Source organism: Eurosta solidaginis, chromosome 4 (assembly GCF_040869045.1).
Source record: "Eurosta solidaginis isolate ZX-2024a chromosome 4, ASM4086904v1, whole genome shotgun sequence".
In the NCBI taxonomy this organism is placed as follows: domain Eukaryota; kingdom Metazoa; phylum Arthropoda; class Insecta; order Diptera; family Tephritidae; genus Eurosta; species Eurosta solidaginis.
In genome coordinates this window covers 201,695,169-201,719,706 of record NC_090322.1, presented here as the reverse complement: position 1 = coordinate 201,719,706, position 24,538 = coordinate 201,695,169, and the positions used below count along the sequence as shown (strand labels likewise).

Sequence of the window (24,538 nt, the reverse complement as noted above, 5' to 3'; positions counted from 1 at the left end):
AATACAACAATATTGAAGACAGCATTTTGATGACGATTTACAATGGGTGTTGTGAAGTTTTGTGCGCGCTTGCGCTCGCTCGTGAGCATCAATTCAGATCGTGGGAAAAGCGTTGTTGTACAGTCATCCAATAAAATACATACATACATACATACTTATGATGAATAAAACTTATAGAAAAATAGAAAAAGAAATAGGAAAAAATGTAGGAAATAAAATAAATCGTTAAAGGCAGACTTCTCTTTGCTTGTGTGAATTTTATTACAACGTTTTTTTATGCTCTGAGCACAAACGCACACACATACATAACAGATAAGAAATTGCCAATCTACCCAAGTGCTGCCACGCGAAACTACCGAACGTTTACAACAGACCGTTATTGTTGTGATTGCGGCAGCATTAGCAACTGTGTTGCATGAAAGATTACAACGTTTTTATGAGGTCAAAGGGTCGTAATTTGCCAATTTGTTAAATTAGCACCTTTTGGGTGTTTGTCTGGGTACTTTATTTATCAGCGCGTTTAATGTTTGATAATTAATATATGGTGACGAAATGTTGGTAATATTAGCGGCAGAGCCACCCAATCAACTTTTATGTGGTAGCTTTTCCCTCAATTATGCTTAAAATAAAATCAAACCATTCCTTTTTTTCTGCTACGAGGAGTTATATCGATATGGTCCACATTACTTATAATGCTATGCTAGAAAATCCAATGACACTGATCAAGTTCCGTTGAACGAGCCAAAAAATATTCCACCTAAATTGGATTTAAAACATGACGTATATATGCACCTAATTGTGTATAAAAGGAACAGCAACAAAAAGGTAATACCTAGAGCCAAATCGCAAATCGTGCAGCGGCGCATTCATATGGATTAGTGAGTTGAACCTTTACAGCAGTATGAATTGTATATACATACAGATATTTGCTTTTAACGTGAGTTCGGCATCTTTAGGTTCATTATCACGGTGTCAAACACACCGATCGCGTGATCAGTGATTCAACTATCAGCTTGATTCTCCCTGACCAAAACACTTCGTAGCCAAATCATTGATACCAGATTAGCTTTTAATCGCGTGTACAGTCACAAGGTCCTATCTTGGTAAGATACGGAGCTCCTTACGATTTTAAGGATAATGGCATTCGGTTCCAACTTTATTGCTAACTTTCCAACAAAGAAAGCCGCATTACTCCGAAAAGAATGCTTTATTGCCAACTTCAGTGGGGAAAAGACTGCATTACTTCATTAAGTATGATTTATTTAGCGAGAAGACAGATTTAAAACCAAGACTTCATAATTGCATTAGCCTATATCCGTAGATAATGGAATAAGATTCTGAAAACAGTTCCCAGACAGTCCATAAAATAATAGGCAGTTCCGAGGAGATCACGAAATTATAGCGCACGCAGTCACGAAATAGTGCGGATATAAACCCGGAGATATCTTGTAGCAATCCTCCCGATATAATTTTCGAACTACGTCGAAGTGACTACGAAAACGTTCAAAAAACTCTCCGAAATAATAACGAAATAATTTTGAAAAAATCTCGAAATTTTACCCATATAATCCCGGAATAGACTTGAAATGGTCGCAGTGATAGTATTATGAAAACAACCAAGAAAATGATCCGAAACAGTCCTAAGAAAATCTGAACCATGCGTGCTATTATAGAAACAACCAAGAAGTTTATCTGACTCAGGCCAGAGAAATGGCTTAATTTTGAAATAATACCTTCAAAGTTCCCCAAAAAATCCCAAAAGTTAACTTCCCTGCATGTAAGAAAAAAACTAACCATGTGAGATGAAACCGCAGTCGCCGGGGATCTCTCAAGCACAGGGAACCCAAGCACAGGATTCAGAACCTTTATACAAGCTTCGAGAAATACATTACAAACAGGTCACAACTGGATTTTCCTGATCCCCACAGTACAGTTTTTATCACCCCTGATAGGGTTGCGTAAGCGATACATACAGTGTCTACATTGCTTTCTTTCAAGTTGGCACCACACGAGAAAATTCCCCATCCCCGCAAGCGCACTAGTATGAATGTGGAGATTTCGAGCTCACTCGAAGTTCAGCTCCCGAAAAGCTGGATGATGAAGAAGTGAAATTCAGAAGCATGTTCTCGTAATCATCGCAGTGTACAAATTTTGTAAATTTTCTCTACTATCATTTACGGTAAATACAATTGCCGATTATGAAGATAGAATCTAAGCCATGCCGTACATCTAGTCCATTTAAAGAGAGGATCCGCCGTTCAATGGGTATAATAGCTCTATTAGATAGAGCAAAAACAAAAAAGAACACTTTGGAATCTTTTTGCCCTGAGAGTTCACAACTTTTCCAAAACTATTTGGGCCAAAATGTATAAAAGAAAGTTGTGCTAGTTAGACTATTTAGTACCAGGAAACGGACAAGGGATAATATTTACCTCATATGTCAAGCTTCTGAGATATCGACCAATATGTGAAACAGAGGGACCCTTAAATATGCTGGTGCGATTTGCATATCAAATGAAAGGTTTTAATGAGAATTTTAAAACGGAGTAGGTATTAGATTTATATAAGAACGCGTTTTCGAGATATCGACTAAAATGTGAGATACCCGATATTGGATGTATTCAATCTTATGGAAAAAACGGGGCTACACGCGCACGTTCTTATTTGGTTAATGGAAAGAATTCAACTAACCCAGGTAGATGATATTGTATGTGCTGCGAAACCCGATCACGAAGCCGATTCAGATCTACATGATGTTGCAACTACAAATATGGTTCATGGAGCATGTGGCGCCGCCTTTTGCGTTGCAGGTTGACACCAAGTTTCTTAAAAATGCACTAATAACACACCCTTCAAAAAGATTGTAGTTATTATGGCGCTGAAATAGTTCACTTCAATGAACCATCCTATTTTTGAAAAACATTTTTTTTATTTTTCCAAAAGCGGTTTTCACTACAACAATAAAAAAAAACAACAATAAAAAAAAACAACGTTATACATATGTATTTAATAACGAGTGTTACTGTAGTGACATTGGCAGTGACAACAGCCTCCCATGGTTTCAACTATCCCACGGGAGTCGTTGACGTATTTACTCATGTTTATGATCTACATCACACTACACTGCTAAATACATAGACATGCAAAAATATCACAAGTTATAAAATCTTTACACAGTGAAGCAAAGTCGAAGGAGTAATAGTAATAAATTAAGTGAATCCGGAACATTTTTTACCAGCTATTCGGCTGCGTACTTGAAAAGACTGACGAATACTTCGTTTTTACCAGGCGGCTTCGTCATAGTCGGATTCGGGAACGTATTTACTCTCGTCAGAGTTATGCTCGTCTTATCCCTCGCTAGCTTGCAATAAAGGGGCAGTGTTCTTTCCACAACTTAAGCACAGGTTGTACGTCAGTTACAGAATCGCAATTATCGTTCTTGCAGAAATCGGCCCCGGTTTTGAAACGTTTCTTCCTTCGCCGGACTTTTTGCTGGAATTTCCTCTCATTATACTTATCAGCCAACATCTAAAGTCTCTTGGACTCAAGGCGTTGTGGTTAGCACCTTTTCCCTTTAAGACGGTCCCTCTTTTCCTTCGCTTGACAATAATAAATACCGCGGGTGCCCTTGCTTCCTGTATGCCGCGTTTTTTTTTCTGCTGGGATTTCTCATCGTACCAGTTGTTTTTACGGACTCCCATGATGTCAGCCGCGGCGGTAGATAATAAACAAGAAATGTGCTACCACTCCTCGGCTTAATCGTCAGTCAAAGAGAGCTCTCAGTGAGCATGTTTGAGCGCCGAGTTGACTTATTATCAACTATCTATTTCGTGAGCATATACGACAAACTTTTCATGTGTCACTGCGCGTACTTTTCTCTCTTCACAGAGGTACGTACGTTTCTTGGCTGCCACACGGTAATGTTCAAAGTCGATATATAGACCTTATAGGGAGCACGCATCTAAGACATAGGTGTCATGGATCATGATGTGAACTTAGTTGGTTGTTCCTCGATCAGATAACGGCCAAGTAGCTTGATATTTTTACGCTGGACCTTGTACTACAGATGACCATGCTTCCAGCAACGACGATGCTGAGTAGCCTTAAATCGTCGGAAGATGTTAAGTTCTGGAGGATAAATTGTTTTCTCTGGGACCAAAGGCTACTTTTATTGCATACCATGTTTTCAATATCATAGCAAGAACAGTCATCGTATGTCTTTTCTAGTTTCTCCTTATTAAGGATTCCTTATGCATTTCGTCCGCATCGGTGTGCAAGCGCATAAAAATGAGATATGGCAAAACTTCACGTTATTGCGGCTCGCGGCGGGATGCTAGTCCATATACTTGACCAATAGTACTTGGCGCTGAAGTTTGTTTCTCACAACAAAACAAACACGTTGGCTCCGTCTGTTCACATGGCCACTGCAGTAGACGTCGCAAGGCCCTATCGTTCTTCTGTCATATTTTGTCTTGACAAAAACATCAATCAGCCGAAAAAGTCGTGCAACGGTACCTTCTGTTGTTGTTGTTGTAGCGATAAGGACACTTCCGAAGGTCTTGGGGAGTGTTATCGATGTTGATGATCCTTTTCCGGATGCAGATCCGGTACGTTCCGGTACCAAGGCCGACCATCTCGGAAACGATTTGTTATGACCACATGCAACCTTCTTCGCCATCGCACCATCCCACCCCCTAGATACATGAGGAGTTCGGGATCGTCATAGCCTCGGCTGTTAACGAAACAGGATTCGTGTTGACAATTGGGTTTGGAGAAACTATATATTGCGGCAATCTAAAATGGTTGCACTACAGAACCCCTTGAATCTGGTATTTTAGTCGTCTTCTCCTAAAAGAGTTCAGACATTTCGGGTACATGCCCTTAAATCATGGTCTTTAAAATCATAATCCGTTAAACGTTTGCCGTCGTGGTCATCAGTAAAAAAATTCTCATCAGAGGCGTGTTCATAAGTTTCATTGGAAAAAGTTTAAAATGGCAGGTCCCAAGTTTCGCTCATAACCTAGAAATCTGATTTGGGTTTTAGTCGCTTTTAACGACAAGCATACCTACCGCGTGTATATTCTAAGCCCCAATATCATTTTGGGGGGTGGGGGGGATGTACACGATTTTTTTCCCTTATAAACTCGCACTACCTACATCTGCTATTACTGAAAAGACCTTTTTTAAAAGGAGATAATTAATTGATGTATATTCGAACGATTTTTGGTCATACCATGCCAAAGTTGGTTTGGAGACAAACCGGTTTCGGCGTAGCGCCATCATCAGTGTCGATTTTCGTTCTGATACCGGTTTGTCTCCAAACAAAATTTGACAAGGGATGACGGAAAATCGTTCCAATATAATCAACCCTGTCGGAAAATCTACACAAAAAACATACTTTTTCCAATTATAACCTTTGATTTGAATGAAACAAACCACTGTACCCTAACACTATACAATTACAGAATGATATTCTCCTGTATGTGAAACTCACTATAAACAAAAACAACTAAAAAGCAGTAGTCATAATGAGATTAGCGCATTGCCAATAACTATAGCCACTGGTAGCGACTATTCTTACATACGCAACTCAGCATTTTTATTAGGAATATAGTTGTTATTGCAATATGTACGTTTTATGCGCTTTTCTTGGCTTCCGCAGAGAATTCATCTGTACCGCATATGCAGCAGTGTGCTGTAGATGCGTATCGATGATAAAAAGCAAACGAGCGGAGTAGGGCAGGGAATCAAAAATCGAAATATACATAAACAAACAAACAACCAACGTGGAATGACACAAACAGGCTAAACCACAAATAAATATTTTATATACGAAGAATGTAAGCACAAAAAAAAACAACAATATACAATGTAGAATTCATTCACATGGAGGCATGCAACTAACGCAATGCTGCTGACTCAACTAAGTCCCACGAGTGCCGCTTACCACACTCGTGCAAACATATGAAGGGTGTTCTTTGAGGTGTCTTCTTTTATTCAAATGCCATTTTACTAACTTGTTAATTGAAAATTATCACCTTTTTGATTATAGTTACAAGCAATGCTGTCGCTTAATGGGATCATAGAAACCGCAAATGATTTTAAGAAGCATGTCGATTTGCTACCTAAAAATTCTATATTTCTTGTCTGAGTTTAACTTATTTGTTATCGGCGTGTTATCGAAAAAGTATTGGTTTATTTACGAAAAATTATCGATTTATTATAGTAAAGTTATCGATTTGCCATAGACAAGTTATCGATTTATCATCGAAAAATTAGCGATTGTTCATTGATAATTAAAGGTGCCACCAAAAAGTTGTCGAATATTTTTTTGAACGGGTGTTGATTTGTTATCGGAGTGTTATCAGTTTATTTTGGACGTCTTATTGATTTATTATCAACGACCCAACGATTGGTGTTAAAATGGGTACCGATACAACTTCAAACCGAAACCCTCGATACATCTGTAAATCTTCGATAAAAAGCCTATAAGAAACCTTTGGGAAACCGAGTAATCAACGATAGTCTCGTTCACAATATTAAGCAGATAATAAAACACTAACTTGTCGGTAGCTCGTAACTATTTGCTTTAAGTAAAGTTTCCTCTGTATGGTTTTAACTTTAGCCCGAGGCCGAGCTCTTGCTAATTTAAATTAAACATAAGCTTTCCAGACGTGCATCGTGCCAAGACATATATAAATACACGTGTCATAAAATAGCTTTAAAAATACCAGAACCTTTCCAAGGCCTACTTTTAAACCGTTTCTCCCATAGGTCGCATTTCCCACATCTCCTGTATTGTGTTTTCTAAATTTTTACGATTTGCTTATTACAGGATCAGCAAACTCTACTGCTTCCATCAATAAGAAGCTATCATTGAACTCGTGGATCACGTGGCGATGCCAAGTAACGGAAAGATACGGTGGGATTACCATTAAGGGCCCTTTTCATCATCTTTAGCTAGTTACTTACCTATAAGTTATCGACATTTTTTTTATCCATACTAACTGAAGCTTCCTGTATCAGTTAAGTACAAGAAAAAGGTTTTGAACAAAAGTCAGATGTTTGGCTAGTTTTCGTGTTCTATAAAATATTCGCAATTATCGATTTAACCAAATGAAGCTATTTGATAATTTTCTATCCTCTAACTTAACTGGAAGTTCACCGTAGCCGCGTAATAGTTTTATGTTGCGTTGGCCTTAAAACCATTGTAGCAGACATCACAAAGCCCTGCACTTTTTACCGAATTCCCTGTAGAACAGTGATATCAAGATTTATATTAACGAGGATCTCAACCAGACGCGTAGATTAAAAAAAAAACGGAAATTTCTTTTATTTGTCCTTGCTCTTGCCGGGTTGTCATCGAACCGTTTGTCATTATGATCATCATTGGGGCCCGCATTTAAGCGAGGTATTTGGATTGCAATACTGAAATCTTTTGCATTCCGAGACGCGTTTAGAAAAGAAAAAAAAGGGTGAGTGCCAAGAAGTCATGAAGTTTGATGCGTGAATTATCTAAACCACGCTCAGGGATTGAAGTTAAACCAAAATAAAGGTGACTTTACCAGAAACCAAAAATTTCGCCCTACTTGAGATGAGCTTCGTTGGCTTCTTATAGGCAACAACCCATACTGACAAATTATTGTTTTATTATAGGCTTATTATTCATAGCGACTTATTATTGCCGAGCTTTGGGTTTGTTAACCACTTGTTTTCGCCGAGTCACCGGTTTGTTCTTGGTATCTTATCGGATTGCTATCGACGGATTAAAGATGTGTCATCGGCTTAATATTGAAGTTTCATCGGTACCTGTTACATAAAAAACTGATGAGTCATCATTACCAAATCGATAACACGTCGACATTATATTGGTAACACTGCGGCAAGATGTCGAAAACTTTAGAGAGAATATTGACAAATAAATAACTGCAAGGTGGATTACCTTCGAAAAGATTCTCTTCCAAATAGCTTCCTGCTCCTTTTAAATTTCGCACAAATTTTCGGAGCAGGACATACATATTTTATGCCGACTCTGAACGGCATCTGCAAGGCATCACTGATAATCTTTTCATGGGAGATATATACTCGGAGTGTTTGCCAAAACACTGCCGAGGGGCGACCACGCCTGGCAAAACTTGTTTCTAATTAAAAAAAAAACTTGTTTCCATCGCACCGCGATTGTCGATAGTTCTTTGATAAAAATGGATAGCAATCCGATAATATATTGATAATAAATCGATAGCTTTTTGATAACAAATCGATAACAAATCGATCACACACCGATAAACAATAGACAAATAGTCGAACACTTTTATTTTAGATAGTAAATCGATAAAAAATCGAAAGTTTTTTGTTAACAAATCCATCACTTTTAAATAAAAATCGATCACATGCCGATTAACATCCAATACCATATTGATAACTTTTCGAAGGTAGTCGATAACTTTTAAAATATAAATCGGTAACTTTTCTATAAAAATTGAACGTATGCCGAAGAGCAATCGATAAAAAATCGGAAAATTGTTAATAGTTAATCGAGATATTTTTCATAATTTTTCATAATTTATCGATAATTTTTCGATTACAAATAGATAACACACCAATCATACGCCGATATAAAATTCATAACAAGTCGATAACCTTTCGATAAATCGTCGCTAACTTTAAGAGAGTAAATCAGTAAAAAATCGATAATTTTTAACAGCAAATCGATAATTTTACGATGATAAACCGACGCACGCCTATGGATAATTCAGAATAGACCGATTATTTTTCAATGAATAGTCGGTTGTTTTGAGAAAATAAATCGATAACAAATCGGTATTTTTTGATGACAAATCGATCATTTTTCGACAAAAGTTGACGAAAATCAATAAACTTGGGATGAAATCACACCCCGAAAAGCAATCGATACAGCTTCGATGAGTAATCGATACATTTTAGATAGTAAGATATTGAAAATAAAAAATAGAATCAATGCGCACCACTCCAGCGTACCAACAACTGCAGTTTAATGCGCTTTAATGCGAGTGCGAAATAATGATAATTGCCACCATTGCCATTTTTGGAGAATTAAAAAAAAAAAAAAAACAAGTAAGGAAGTCTAAGTTCGGGTGAAACCGAACATTACATACCCAGCTGTACACTTGAAATGCTGTTGTTGTTTTTTTGTGTGCTGAATGGTGTTACAAGGCTGCGCAATAATACATATCCATATGGGTCTATTCTGAACTAATTTTCGTTTAAAAGAAGCAAAAAGGATAGAGAGGCTAACACCAATGACCTTGAGCGGGTAATAATGCAGTTTTCCTTCAGATATGGAGATTTCCCTTATGTTTATTTTAAAATATAAATATAACAGAACAATAAACATAAACACACAAGTGCCATTGTACTCAGAAGCGTTATTACAAAAAAGGGCAGGGTTATTAACGAAATTTTCCAACTTTTACTAAAAATAGCTTATTACCTGCATCTACGCACTTTAACGAAAACCTTTTATATAAAAGAAGGCGACTTAACAGTTTTAGCCCATTTTTACTGAAAATATTTCCTGTTAAAAGGCATAAATGCATGGTTTGAAAATGCTGAACTAATTTTCAGTGTTACAAAATTGCTTGAATTTTAATTTGGAAAATATTTCAGCTACAGAAAAAAGCAAAGCAAACAAAAATTTTTTTTTCATTTTACTTCAGATATTACTTGAATGGATGCGAGCTGTCGTAGTCTGCAGAAAAAAAAAACTTGAATATTTTACTGTGCTTTGAAGCTATAAGAATTTCATTATCAACTATTTTTAAGTAAACATTTTTCGGTTTTTTAACAGCCGAAATTTTGGTTTCGAATTACTTGCTGAAAATAAGTAAAAGTAGATTTTTGTTTACTATTTCAGCAGAACTATTTGATTGTCAAAGGGACATACAAACAATTGTACGATGAATTGATCGTAATAGCCTTCATCTACGAGTAGGTATTTCTTGTTATAACTTTCATGAACTTGAAATGGTATATTAACTTTGGTCCGATGTTTGTAACGTTGAGAAATATAGAAGATAGACTCACCATTAAGTATGCCGAGTTGCGACGAACTGAGTTGATATAGCCATATCCGTCTGTCCGTCCGCCTGTCTGTTTGAACGCCAACTAGTCCCTCATATTTAGAGATATCTCAATGAAATTTGGCACAAGGATGTATTTTTGTATTATATTACACATTTGTCGGAGCCGGTAGACTCGGATCACTATAACATATATCTCCTATACAACCGATCGTTCAGATAAGACGATTTTGGTCATTCTTGCCGCAATTTGGAAAGTATAAACGTGAAACTCAGTGATATATATTCTAATATATCGTAGAAGATTTCATGAAAAAATCATTTCGATCGGAGCTATATATAATATATATCCCATACAACCGATCGTTCAGATAGAGATTAGCCATTTCTCCCTTAATTTAAAATATAACAAGTAAGGAAGGTTAAGTTCGGGTGTAACCGAACATTACATACTCAGTTGAGAGCTATGGTGACAACATAAGGGAAAATAATCATGTAGGAAAATGAACCGAGGGAAAACCTGGAATGTGTTTGTATGACATGTGTATCAAATGGAAGGTATTAAAGAGTATTTTAAGAGAGAGTAGGCCTTAGTTCAATAGGTGGACGTCATTTGGGGATATCGCCATAAAGGTGGACCAGGGCTGACACTAGAATTTGTTTGTACGATATGGGTATCAAATGAAAGGTGTTAATGAGTATTTTAAAAGCGAGTAATCCTTAGTTCCATAGGTGGACGCCGTTTTGAGATATCGCCATAAAGGTGGACCAGGGGTGACCCTAGAGTTTGTTTGTACAATATAGGCATCAAAAGAAAGGTGTTAATGAGTATTTTAAAAGGGAGGGGGCCTTAGTTCTATAGGTGAACGCCGTTTCGAAATATCGCCATAAGGGTGGACCAGGGGTGACTCTAGAATGTGTTTGTATGATATGGGTATCAAATTAAAGGTATTAATTAGGGTTTTAAAAGGGAGTGGTGGTTGTTGTATAGGTGGTCGCATTTTCGAGATATCACCATAAAGGTGGACCAGGGGTGACCCTAGAATTTGTTTGTACAATATGGGTATCAAAAGAAAGGTGTTAATGAGTATTTTAAAAGGGAGTAATCCTTAGTTCCATAGGTGGACGCCGTTTCGAGATATCGCCATAAAGGTGGACCAGGGGTGACCCTAGAGTTTGTTTGTACAATATAGGCATCAAACGAAAGGTGTTAATGAGTATTTTAAAAGGGAATGGGCCTTAGTTCTATAGGTGAACGCCGTTTCGAAATATCGCCATAAGGGTGGACCAGGGGTGACTCTAGAATGTGTTTGTATGATATGGGTATCAAATTAAAGGTATTAATTAGGGTTTTAAAAGGGAGTGGTGGTTGTTGTATAGGTGGTCGCATTTTCGAGATATCACCATAAAGGTGGACCAGGGGTGACCCTAGAATTTGTTTGTACAATATGGGTATCAAAAGAAAGGTGTTAATGAGTCATTTAAAAGGGAGTAATCCTTAGTTCCATAGGTGAACGCCGTTTCGAGATATCGAAATAAAGGTGGACCAGGGGTGACCCTAGAGTTTGTTTGTACAATATAGGCATCAAACGAAAGGTGTTAATGAGTATTTTAAAAAGGAGGGGGCCTTAGTTCTATAGGTGAACGCCTTTTCGAGGTATCGCAATAAAGGTGGACCAAGGTGACTCTAGAATGTGTTTCTCCGATATGGGTATCAAATTAAAGGTATTAATGAGAGTTTTAAAAGGGAGTGGTGGTAGTTGTATATGTGAAGGTGTTTGCCAGATATCGACCAAAATGTGGACCAGGGTGACCCAGAACATCATCTGTTGGATACCGCTAATTTATTTATATATGTAATACCTGCCAAGATTTTAAGGGTTTTTTATTTCGTCCTGCAGAACTTTTCATTTTCTTCTACTTAATATGGTAGGTGTCACAACCATTTTATAAAGTTTTTTCTAAAGTTATATTTCACGTCAATAAACCAATCCAATTACCTCACCATGTTTCATCCCTTTTTTCGTATTTGGTATAGAATTATGGCATTTTTTTAATTTTTTGTAATTTTCGATATCGAAAAAGTGGGCGTGGTCATTGTCGGATTTCGTTCATTTTTCATACCAAAATAAAATGAGTTCAAGTAAGTACGTGAACTAAGTTCGTTAAAGATATGTCGATTTTTGCTCAAGTTATCGTGTTAAGGGCCATGCGGAAGGACAGACGAACGACTGTGTATAAAAAGTGGGCGTGGCATCAACCGATTTCGCCCGTTTTCACAGAAACAAGTTAACATCATAAAATCTATGCCCCTACCAAATTTCAAAAGGATTCGTTAATTTTTGTTCGACTTATGGCGTTAAAAGTATCCTAGACAAATTAAATGAAAAAGGGCGGAGCCACGCCCATTTTGAAATTTTCTTTTATTTTTGTATTTTGTTGCACCATATCATTACTGGAGTTGAAGGTTGACATAATTTACTTATATACTGTAAAGATATTAAATTTTTTGTTAAAATTTTACTTTAAAAAACAATTTTTTTTAAAAGTGGGCGTGGTCCTTCTGCGATTTTGCAAATTTTTATTAAGCGTACATATAATAATAGGAGTAACGTTCCTGCCAAATTTCATCATGATATCTTCAACGACTGTCAAATTACAGCTTGCAAAATTTTAAATTACCTTCTTTTAAAAGTGGGCGGTGCCACGCCCATTTTCCAAAATTTTACTAATTTTCTATTCTGTGTCATAAGTTCAACTCATCTACCGAGTTTCGTCACTTTATCGGTCTTTTGTAATGAATTATCGCACTTTTTCGGTTTTTCGAAATTTTCGATATCGAAAAAGTGGGCGTTGTTATAGTCCGATATCGTTAATTTTAAATAGCGATCTGAGATGAGTGCTCAGGAACCCACATACCAAATTTCATCAAGATACCTCAAAATTTACTCAAGTTATCGTGTTAACGGACGGACGGACGGAAGGACGGACGGACATGGCTCAATCAAATTTTTTTTCGATCCTGATTATTTTGATATATGGAAGTCTATATCTATCTCGATTCCTTTATATATGTACAACCAACCGTTATCCAATCAAACTTAATATACTCTGTGAGCTCTGCTCAACTGAGTATAAAAACGTTAAACTTGGTGATATTTATTCTAATATATCATAGAAGTTTTCCTGAAAAAATCACTTTGATTGGAGCTATATGTATATAATATATATCTATCCCATACATCCGATCGTTCAGATAGAAAATTTTTTGGCCATTTCTCCCTTAGTTTCCAATATAAAAACGTTAAACTTGGTGATATTTATCTTAGAATCGTTTAGGTATGTACATCTCGTTCCTAGCACCAAGCTGGTCTGATAGCCAGACAAAATGCTCGTTTGTTGCTAGTGCTAAAAGGAGCCTGAAGTTAAGAGATACAATCTCACAAGCTCGAAATGTCCGACCTCCAACATTTCCGGCACAAACATTCATGTGAGACAAGATCATAAGATGACTCACACCGTGTGTACCGTATGTTAACGATAAAGAAACTCCCCGAAAGCTTTGGGGAGTGCTATTAATGTTGATGGTCCTTTGCCGGATATAGATCCGGTACGTTCCGCTAACAAAGCAATATTTAAGGTACTAGCCCGACCATCTCGGGAACGATTAATATGACCACATTAGGCCATTCCGCCCTCCCCATCCCATGGTTCCATGAGGAACTTGGGGTAGCCAGAGCTTCGCCTGTTAAATATGTGTATGATACACTCATATTTGTAACAGGATTATCTACTATACCGAAGGAACTAGGTTATTGTACCCAGAAAATCAACATCAACATCGCCCCTTAGCAGTGGTCTCGCAAATACTCAGAGTGTATTTCTGCTATGAAAAGCTTTTCAGCGAAAATACATCTTCCTCACAGATGCCGTGCGGAATGGGCTTAAACAGAAAGAGAAGCTCGACCTAAATCTCCTCGAAGGTATGTACATCGTGACTTATGTTGATTTTTTTAATTTTTTTAAGGGACATTGTCTCATGGTCGTCAGAATAAGTGCAATAGTATACATGGGCCAATAAGTCGTTGCCACGCCAGTTTTTCAAAATTGTAAAATACGTAATTTAAGTCATCATTACGAGGATGTTCCCCTTAATTTTTAATATTGCAGCTCTTCGTAAGTTACAGAGATCTCTTATACGTATATGTTTGTATTTTTATAAAGAAAGTGGACGTAGTTGTCTGCCGATTGTATTTTTTTTTTTTTTTTTGAGCACTTCCTCCTTGAATAGGAATATCTGAAGATATTGCTCCCGACTTGAAAACAATAGCTCAATTAGGTATTTAAATATCGGAAAGTGAATTTAGAGAATATATTTGATATACATATAAAAACTCTGCGTGGCTATATACCGATTACGGCCACTTCTTGTAGGAACCTTACTCGTGTTCGAAAGTAGCGGCATGACAAATTTCATTACAAAAATTAGCAACAAACGAGAATTTTGTCTGGCTATCAGAACAGCTTTGGTGCTAATAGATACTGAAGAAACGGAGGTGCGCTTAAACGCGGCATGAATCACTCGTGGTTGTGAACAGAAAGGAGCCATACATGTTTTAAAGAAATCGCATCGACAACAAGTCTTAGGGGTTAGCCTAAAACATCGCGTTTTGCATGTGACATATATGTGCCCGTTTTATAAATATGTGTTTCTTCGGTAGACACGGCAGTGCTAGGCTCTAGTCTCTCCACAAGCAAGGAGTTACACATTGGATGACAAACTTTGAACGATCCGCGAGAAATTGATCCATGCTACATTGAAATGACATGCTTTGGTTCCGGAAAAAGCCCCGAATGACTCCAGTACATATACCAAGCTACCGGTGGAGGTACAAATTTTGTACGTACGTATTTGTCTTTTTTTTTCAGTAGAAGCATGCGTATATATGTGTGTCGGGTGTTAAAACAACATAAAAACAGGAAATACCTACTCCTAGATGAAGGCTATTACGATCAATACATCGTAAAATTGTTTGTATGCCCCTTTGAAAATCAAATAGTTCTGCTGAAATAGTAAACAAAAATTTATTTTTACTTATTTTCAGCAAGTAATTCGAAACCAAAATTTCGGCTGTTAAAAACTGAAAAATGTTTACTTAAAAATAGTTGATAATGAAATTCTTATAGCTTCAAAGCATAGTAAAATATTCAAGTTTTTTTTTCTGCTGACTACGACAGCTCGCATCCATTCAAGTAATATCTGAATTAAAATGAAAAAAAAAAAAAAAATTTTTTTTGTTTGATTTGCTTTTTTCTGTTGCTGAAATATTTTTCAAATACAAATGTAAGCTGTACACAAAAATTCCAAACCAACAAAAAACTCATTGCTGGTAAAGCCAAAAATTTGTAAAGTTTACTATTTTTCAGTAAGCAATTCAAACCCTGCATAAATGTGCACCAAATTTTTCGTGGACTTATGGCTCCAGAAACGTTGAAAATTACTTAGACAAAAAAGGGGCGGTCCCACACCCATTTTAAAAAATTTTAGTGTGTTCCAATTTAATGGTATAATTCAATTTAGAAAGTAAAATTCTATTGAAACAAAGCTCTTTTTCGCTAAGATATAGCTTATTGTTTTCTTCTATGACCCTTTTAAAAATCTTTTATATAAAAATGGGCATGGTCTTTAACCGATCTCGTCCATTTTTCTAGAAATATTACCTGCTATAGGGAAAATTTGAGTACCCAATTTTATTACGATCCGTTAATTTTTCTTCAGTTATGGCTACCGAAACATAGAAAATTGCTTAGTCATAAAAGCGACGGTGCCACGCCCATTTTTTAAAATTTGAAGTATTTCCAATTTATTGTTATAAATCCACTTGGGAAATGAAATACCAATGATATAAAACTCTTTTATTTTATTCGTCCACGACCCTTTTAAAAATCTTTTATATAAAAGTGGCGTGGTCCTTAACCGATTTCGTTAGTTTTTCTTCAAAGTATTTCTTATAGTAAAGGCAACCTCTCTGCTGAATTTTGTTACGATAGGTTTCACGATTTTTTATTTATGATTAATAATATTTGTAAAATTGATTTTATCACAAGTGGGCGGTGCACACCCGTTTAAAAATTTTTTTTCAGATTTTAATTAACAGTCTCAATATCAGTACACACGCCAAATTTCAATATTCTAGGTGTATTATTTACTAAATAATCAAGTTTTTTGTGTTTTCCAAAATGTTATATATATAAAAAGTGGGCGTATTTATCATCCGATTTTGCTCATTTTCAATACTTGTATAGTCTGGTCCAGGTAAGTTCGTGTACCAAATTTGGTGAAGATATCTCAATATTTACTCAAGTTATCGTGTTAACGGACAGACGGACGTACGAATGGACGTACGGACATGGCTCAATAAATTTTTGTTTTCGATACAGATGATTTTGATATATGGAAGTCTATATCTATCTCGATTCCTTTTTACCTGTACAATCAACCGTTATCCAATCAAAGTTATAGTACCCTGTGTAAAAGTACAGCTGTTATTTAATGAAAGGAAAGGCATGAATTCAAGTTCGGGCTGATTGCATTCTTTAAAAATTCTGCTTAAAAAAATTTTGTAAATTTCTTTGAAGTTTCAGAAATAAGTCACTATAAGAAACACCCTTTATACTAAAATGCGTACAAAAAATAAGCGAACATACATTTCTCACTTTGACGCCACTAATAAAAACGTGTGACTTTGTCAACTTATTATATTTTTGCCAGCTACCGTATGCTACAGTATGCGTGTGCATGTATGTAGTTGTATTTGTGTTCGAGTTTGTTATTCATTCATCCGGTATATAAATAAACGTACTACTTAGTATTATGGAGCAAGGAATTTCATTCATGAAATCTTATCTGCTTTGTGCTGCGCTGCTCATCTCAGTACGCGCTTGAATTATTTTTTTGCCTACACAATAGGAATATGAAACTTGTTTGTTTGGTCAGCTTAAATTGATTTATGGAAGCCCTGCGAGGGGGTATGCGAGATAAAATTATCAAGAGACTGAGAAAGAGCGTCTGTAATACAAAGTGGGAGCGCAAAAGCTTGTGCTTCAACTTTATGTTTTGGCTACTGTGTATGCAACAATGTCTCATACCAATTTGATATTTATCACAGCAATCGGTATATACGATCATGTTGAAAGAGCGCACGAGCTGTTTGTATGTAAACTTTTATGGTGCCGTCTTCTAGCAGCGCACGCGACGATTGGTCGTTATGTTCGACCGGTGGACCAGCAATACGCTGCAACCGGCGAATTACCAATGAGAGTGAACGCGAGTGTACAAAAGTGCTCCAGAGATCATTCTCCCATAGAGTGAGATAATAAAAGGTTAGTTTATTTCGCATTGACTATCATTTTTGATAGTTACGTGAGCGTATAAAGTTCGTCAGAAAACTAGTTAAGAAAGTGCCCTTAAGCGTTGGATTGAGAAGTTTAAAATATAAAGTGCGTACTAGTGCGTAAAAAAACAAAAAAAATGTAAATAACTGTTATTAAAAAACAAAAAAAAAAAAAACAAAAACATTTAAATAACTGTTATTGAAAGACAAAAAAAAAAATCAGAAACATTTTAAGCTAAGTGAATTTGTTCATGAATTATTCTACGAAAATGGCGCCAAATCATCATGCTCATCATATTATGCTGCACGGCTTGCCTTTGGAGCCAGTGTCGCGCACCTATCAATACCGTAAAATTATGAAACCAATGTTGGAGCGCAAAAGACGTGCGCGTATTAATAAATGTTTGGATGAACTGAAGGATTTAATGACCAGCACTTTTCAGGCGGTGAGTTGTGACAAAAAAGAATTGCTATGCTAATAGCTGTACAAGTTTTGTTGTTTACGTCGAAAGCCTCAAACAGTTCGATTAGTTTAACAGTAAAAACGCCAAAAAAAAAAGAATTTAATATAATCGAATTTATTCTAATTAATCCGGTATTGATTTAAAAAACTTATTAAATCTATATATATACTTCGAGATAAGTCTTTGAGATCATCAGGCTTAGCGCATTGCTGTTATTTTTTTTAGAAACCCTCCTGCTATTTATATCCACCGAGAAACATGCTGTCTCATTAAATTTACATTTGTGAGATCTTGTGTGATTTAAAGATCACAATACGCCAGCTCTTAAAGTTTTGGGCTAACAGAACATATTCAGTGATACTCCCAAGTGGTATTGTGAATTGCCTAATTTCGTCTCTGGTGAAGTTATATTGAATTTTTGTATTACTGAAATTTGTTAAGGGGCAAATTATGCATAACGCAACGCGACGCAACTTATAATTTTTGTTGTGTAAACCAAAATCCCTATGATATAGTAATTGATAATATAGAGACTAGATTGCACGACCTGTAGTAGGAGTGACACGATTTGATCTGCCAATCCTTTTACTCGAACTTGTGTTGTATATACAGTCCGGTTGACCTGAATATTCCGTATTCGATCGAGTTAAGACTGTACGTCATTTGAAAGTACGCGCGTTTCAAGATATTTGGACAGATGATGATGCTATTTCCTAGCAGTTCTTATTTGATAAAACAAAGGGATGGAGCATATTAAGCTACGCGACACTTTTTTGCATATTTCATGAATATTCCCGCTCATTGTAGTGCCGCGTAGGGTGTGCCAGATTTGTGATCGGTCGCGGCTGTTAGGTGGGGCGAAGCACTGCTACAAAAACTACAACATAGCAGCAGTGTATTCCATTCTGCACATCCCACTCGCAGATCAAATGGCCAAAAATTTAGCGGAAGCAAACGTTAGAAGGCTTAAGAATGCAGCAGTAAAACTTCATTAAATATACAGCGAACGAACTACATGGCACTTGAGCTTCGAAAGAGCTTTTGGGGCCACAATCGAGCTGAAGGGTTGGCAAAAGAGTGCGGAAATGGCAGAACATATTTTAAACGTGTATACAGATTAATTCAAATTAAAACAAGGGGTGGGGTGGGCTCTGCTGTTTACTGTGCCGATCCAGAAATAAGTACATCCTACAGTATGAAGCCGTGAAGAAAGCAGCAGAAATTGTGGAGAAAGCGCGCTTAACCAGTACTCGATTCAATAAATATATTGATAGTCAGATGGCGATCAGGACAATATTCTCAAACAGTATTTCATAATGAAGTGTTATGGAATACAATGAAATATTGGAGAGACTTCGTTCAGGCTGGATCATGCATCTTTACTGGGTGCCCGATCATAAGGGGTTAGAAGGTCACGAAAAGGTTTATGAGTTGGCAAGGGGGGGGGGGGATAATCCATAAATCGAAGGTAGACGTTCCCATCTGTTCTGTTCTGGGAGAAATCAAAAGAAGACAGGAGTTGCATATTAAGTAGGAAAGGCGTGAACAAAACCTCATGCGCAAATCACACCCTGCTAGACTCACAACGCTGCCTATAGCTCTAAAGGGAGAAGACTTAAGATGGGCTTACTTATTGGGCACTGGTACCTGGCGTCACATGCTTATAAGTTAGATGTCGTTAGTAACAGCAGATGTTGGAAATGCGAGCTGCAGAAAGTAACGCTTGAGCACGTTCTGTGTTCGTATCATGCTATCGCGATGTCAATGATCCCGATACTAGGAGCGACATAGATGCCAGATCTCGAGGCGCAATCAAGCTAGGTCCTTGACAACTTCTAGTATCTGCCAAGGGGACAGAGTCATAACATAAGTCCTGGTATCTTATTGGGGATTTCGAACAAATTCTGCTAACATTATGGACACATTCAGTCTATGTGAGGTCTTTAGTGACCGGCTAGTTCAACCTATCCTGAAATCACCTTCAACAATCATTGAGTCAAAGAGCTTTATCACGAAATAGTGAAATATGCTGCATATACACTAGACTGGGTCGAAAAAAAAGTTGCTAATGGCCGCCCGTAAATTTGAAGATTATGTTGAGAGGGTTTCGGAAAAATTTTTTTTAATTTTTTTGATCCTTCGAAATACAGCCGAAAAGGTTTTTTCGTTGTAACATGGTTATTTGACGTCCGATTTTTAAAATTGATGTATCATTATTTTGGCCTTGAGAAGCTTCACATTTCCGTTTAATGTCCTTTTAAGCTATGAAGTCGTTTTCACATGATTAGGTCAGCTAACAAAATCCCCCCCCCCCCCCCAAGGATGTTATTGCAACTGTTATTTTACCTGATTCTTATTATACTTAGACCTGAAAATCATGATATTTTTGGAGGAAAAATTGCAGGGTTTGCATTGAAAAGTTAATAAAGATAAGTCAAATATCATGTATAGGGGAAGTCAAAGTAAATAAGTGAGTCAAACCTGTTGTTTCGTATTTAAAAATCAACTTTTTTTCTGGGTATTGGACAAACCCCACTTTTTCGTAGAGATTGAGGCTTAAGTATACAAAGTACTATCTCCGTTTTTCGAACTTAGCCTCCAAAAAATAGATATCGGCTTACGAAGTTCGAAATTCTACATTTTGAAATTTTATTTTTTTTTGTTAACGCGTTCAGCAAATTGAAAGAATAGAGGTGAAAAGCCAGGACGTCAAATAACCAAGTTACAACGAAAAAACCTTTTCGGCTGTATTTCGAAGGATCAAAAAAAATTTAAAAAAAATTTCCCGAAACCCTCTCAACATAATCTTCAAATTTAGGGGCGGACATTAGCAACTCTTTTTTTTTTTTGTATGGGGACCAACCCAGTCTAATATACACTGATAGATTAAAAGAATGGGGAAGATAGCACCAGCTAAGCAGATAAAACTCCCATCTAGCAGGATTCCGATGTATCTAGGGTCAATGAAGTCAATTACAGTTAAAATGACATCCTCGGATGGCAATGGTGTGTGTAAGAACTTTGGAAAGGTATTTTTGCTTAATTTTGAATAGTCAATGGTCTCAAAAATTGATATTTACAATTGTATCGAAATCTTTTGAGTAGACATCGATTCTAAGGGAGGGAATGTTTCCTTCATAATTAAATTTGAATTTAACTATGGTCAGCTTTAAGTTTTGAAGTGACATAGGACTTGAGGAATTCAACAGAAGTGTACTTGTCCAATCTAGACACAAAAATAACTTTGTTAGGGGACTAAAACCAGCTTTTTATGCGGTGCTTCTATAAAAGGAGATACGGTTTGATACTTCAGGTTCTTTTTCGCTGCTTTTAAAGTGGGCAGAACCAGAATTTGCCTATTTGAAGAAACCAAGTTGATAAGCTACAACACTTTCGCAAGAGGAATGTTTTGAAAAGGATCCAATTTTACTGTTCACCATGGATTAACCAACCACGGCCGAATGTTTAAACTTCAAGTTTTTGCCAAAGTTACTCGAATTGAACAGTGTGGCTATAAAATATAGTTTTATATTGGCGTTTATAGGTACTGTTAAGCTGCAAATTACAATGTCGATAAAAAGCAAGTAAAAATTTTAGCCGACTCAGACCCTAATATATATTAAAAATTACTTCCCATATTTTTAAAACAAGTATGTTTTCTTTTAATTTTTCAGGATGGTGAAAACCTTTCGAAACTTGAAAAAGCTGATATATTAGAATTAACGGTACGCCATCTACATCGCTTACGCGAAACAAATGGCTTATTCGTAGGTCACACTAACACAATAAATATGGAAAAATTCTGGGCAGGATTTCAACATTGCGCTGTAGAGGTTTCACAATTCCTACAAAATTACGATCACCAAAATAAACATGTAAATGTGGATTTAATCAAATATATTACAAATTGTGTACCAAATATGGCAGCAACAAATGCTACAACACCAGCAACCAATGGTGCGCATTCAACCACTCACATACAACAAACACCACTTGCAATGCACACATCTGCGAATGCAGCAAATGTTATGGCCTATAACATAAATGAACATTACCAAAGATTTCCCACACCGCTGAGCGATCTACGACATGTAGATGGAGGAGTAACCAAAAAAGCACCAACCACAATACCACCACCACCGATAATAAATGTAGCGGCGGCATTGAATATTAGCCAACAGCAAATGAAAATATCCACCTCAGCTGTTTCCAATTTTGAACGTATTTGGGAGGCGGCAACGCGTGCTGCAGCAACCGGAGCAGGACGAATGCGTCCATATGGCCGAAAAGACGGGTTGAGCAAGCATTGCAATGGCGCGTGTGATGGAGTTTTGGAAGTAAGTGGTGACGATAGTAGCTGCAGCTCTTCTAGCGGTAATGATAGTGAATATCCATCGGCCGACGGCATAGTTTGGCGACCTTGGTGATGTAAGTCATGTCAATGCACGTGAGCGTTTTACATTTCTTTTGGTCGGTTGAGCTCCAACGGAAATGTTTTATTTTTATTTTTATTCAATGTTTATGATAAAATGCTGGCTTGTAAATTAACGGAATTTGCTACCTTTATATAATTGTGTGTACATCTATTAGACCGTTCGAAAAAAGTATAATTTTTTTTTCGACCAAAAAAAGTTGGTGCATTCGTTAGAGTTTATAAAGTGGCTAATAAAATGGAATACTTGTTGTAAATGGAGAGTTTATTGCATAGAACCAAAGTCTCAAGGGTTCAAAAAATCGATTCTGCTTCAGTCGCGCGTGTCACTAGTACTAGCGAGTATGAGCAAATGACTCTCTACATCCGTGAAACTCCCATAAGCGTTCGGAGAGTTTAATTTTAGCGTTTACAACAACAATACCGCAATTACCAAGCTAGTTCTGATTTAGTTCATTTACGACAATTTTGTTTTTCCCATTACTAAATATTATTTGGGCCTATATACCCCTGATAAAATTTATGCTGAGCTAAGCGATAAAAACTGTCCGGACATAAAGCTTTTAAGCCGATTCCTATGGACATCAATGAAGGTAGATTAACTCTAGCTGAAGCTATTTTCATAACACAAAAAAAAAAAAAAAACGCGAATTTATTGTAACCTTGGAGTCCTTGTTTGGGGAACGGCCACGCAAAAAAGAACGTACCTGAAAAAACTTGTATGTAGTCTAACAATACTTAGCATAACGGGAGATCTCCCCATAATCTATAGTGTCATCAAATATTGGACGAACAGACTACCTAGTTCCCTACCTGCGATTCAATGGATCTCTCTGAGTCTCAATAGAGTGAAAGGTTGGCGCAAGGGTGCTCAAAAACCACTCGAGGCCATATACGTGTATATCGATAGTGCTATAGAAATGAAAGGAATAGGGCCTGCGGTATACCACGCTGATCCGAAAATAAACTAACCTTTCAAGCTGCTAGATCACTTTCACTTTCACTAACCTCATAGCAAAATAAATGAACGTGTGTGAGGATGTAAGCAGTCCCTGAAAAGAGTCAGGATAGGGAGAAATATACATATATATTGGTTCCCTGAACATATGGAAATAGATAGCAATAAAAAATCAGATGAGTTAGCTAAACAGGGCGCATCCCCCCCATGAACCCATAGAACCAAGCGTGGAGCTGCAAATATTCAAAGATCATGCCGTGGTCTTACAGTCTAAGACAAACAACGTTGTGCTTATAATTGAAATGGGATGATTATAGGCTCATGATGGGTTTTCACTGGAACACTTCTGACGTCACAAGCTTTTAAATAAGGCCTTGCCGGTGAAAGCAGATGTAGGAAGTGCGGATTGGAGGAGGAACCGATCTAGTGTGTATTCGATCCCGAGATGGTCGGACTTGGTACCGGAACGTACCGGATCTGTATCCGGCAAAGGACCATCAACTCGATAACACTCCCCAAGACCTTCGATGATCAAAATTCTGGTAACACAATGGTTTAGGAGAGAAAACTAAATATGTATATACCAATTTTCAATATATTTAAGCAGAATTTCCCCCTGAAGTGATTCCAAAGTAGCTGATTACTGCGAATTTGGGAGACCTATGTATCTTTAACTATGCTACACCAAAACTGATTCGGCTACAAAACTGCGGTTTACGTTTTCATAAAATTATTCGAATTTCAGATTTTTTTTTTTCGAAAACATTTTTGATATTATTTTTCATAGCTTCAGTTTATAAATTTATGGACGTTGTTTTCTTAAATTATATAAAACAGTAAAAAGAAAATAGAAAGAAAAAAAATTTAAATTTTATAAAAACTGTGCTATTTTCGTTGCTGTATATTCAAAAAGGTTAGAAATTTTCAAGAACACTCCTTGAGAAATGATAAGGATATGAAAATTTCTGTAGCAGCTAAGAATACAGTGCAGTAAATTTGATTTTTTTTCACTTCTTTAAGATATGAGTAATGCAGAAATAATAAAATTAGCTTAGAGCCTTATGAGTTTTTTTTCTATTATCTTTAAAAACGTCCATCGCTTCATTTCGCACAATAATAGGAAATGGATAAAAGGAAGATTAATATTGTATACCTTTTGGAAAACCCTTTTTTTATTTTTAGTTCAAAAATCATAAAATGTTTTTAAAATATTTGATCAGTGGCATTATTCA

At 36.7% G+C, this 24,538-nt stretch overlaps 1 protein-coding gene across 2 annotated transcripts in view; it reads left to right on the top strand.

Annotated features, from left to right (window-relative positions):
- The window catches only part of Hesr (HES-related), a 152,637-nt gene extending 130,110 nt beyond the window's left edge, over window positions 1-22,527 (top strand). The window contains exons 1-2 of one of the 2 annotated variants that reach the window (XM_067784574.1): window positions 17,567-17,898; window positions 21,591-22,527. In XM_067784574.1, coding sequence (XP_067640675.1) covers window positions 17,704-17,898; window positions 21,591-22,343 — 948 coding nt within the window. In that variant the 5' untranslated portion in view covers window positions 17,567-17,703 and the 3' untranslated portion in view covers window positions 22,344-22,527. Of the gene's footprint in view, window positions 1-17,566; window positions 17,899-21,590 lie in introns of those variants that run through there. The other variant, XM_067784575.1, reaches the window with a different exon arrangement.
- Window positions 22,528-24,538: the final 2,011 nt, after the last annotated feature.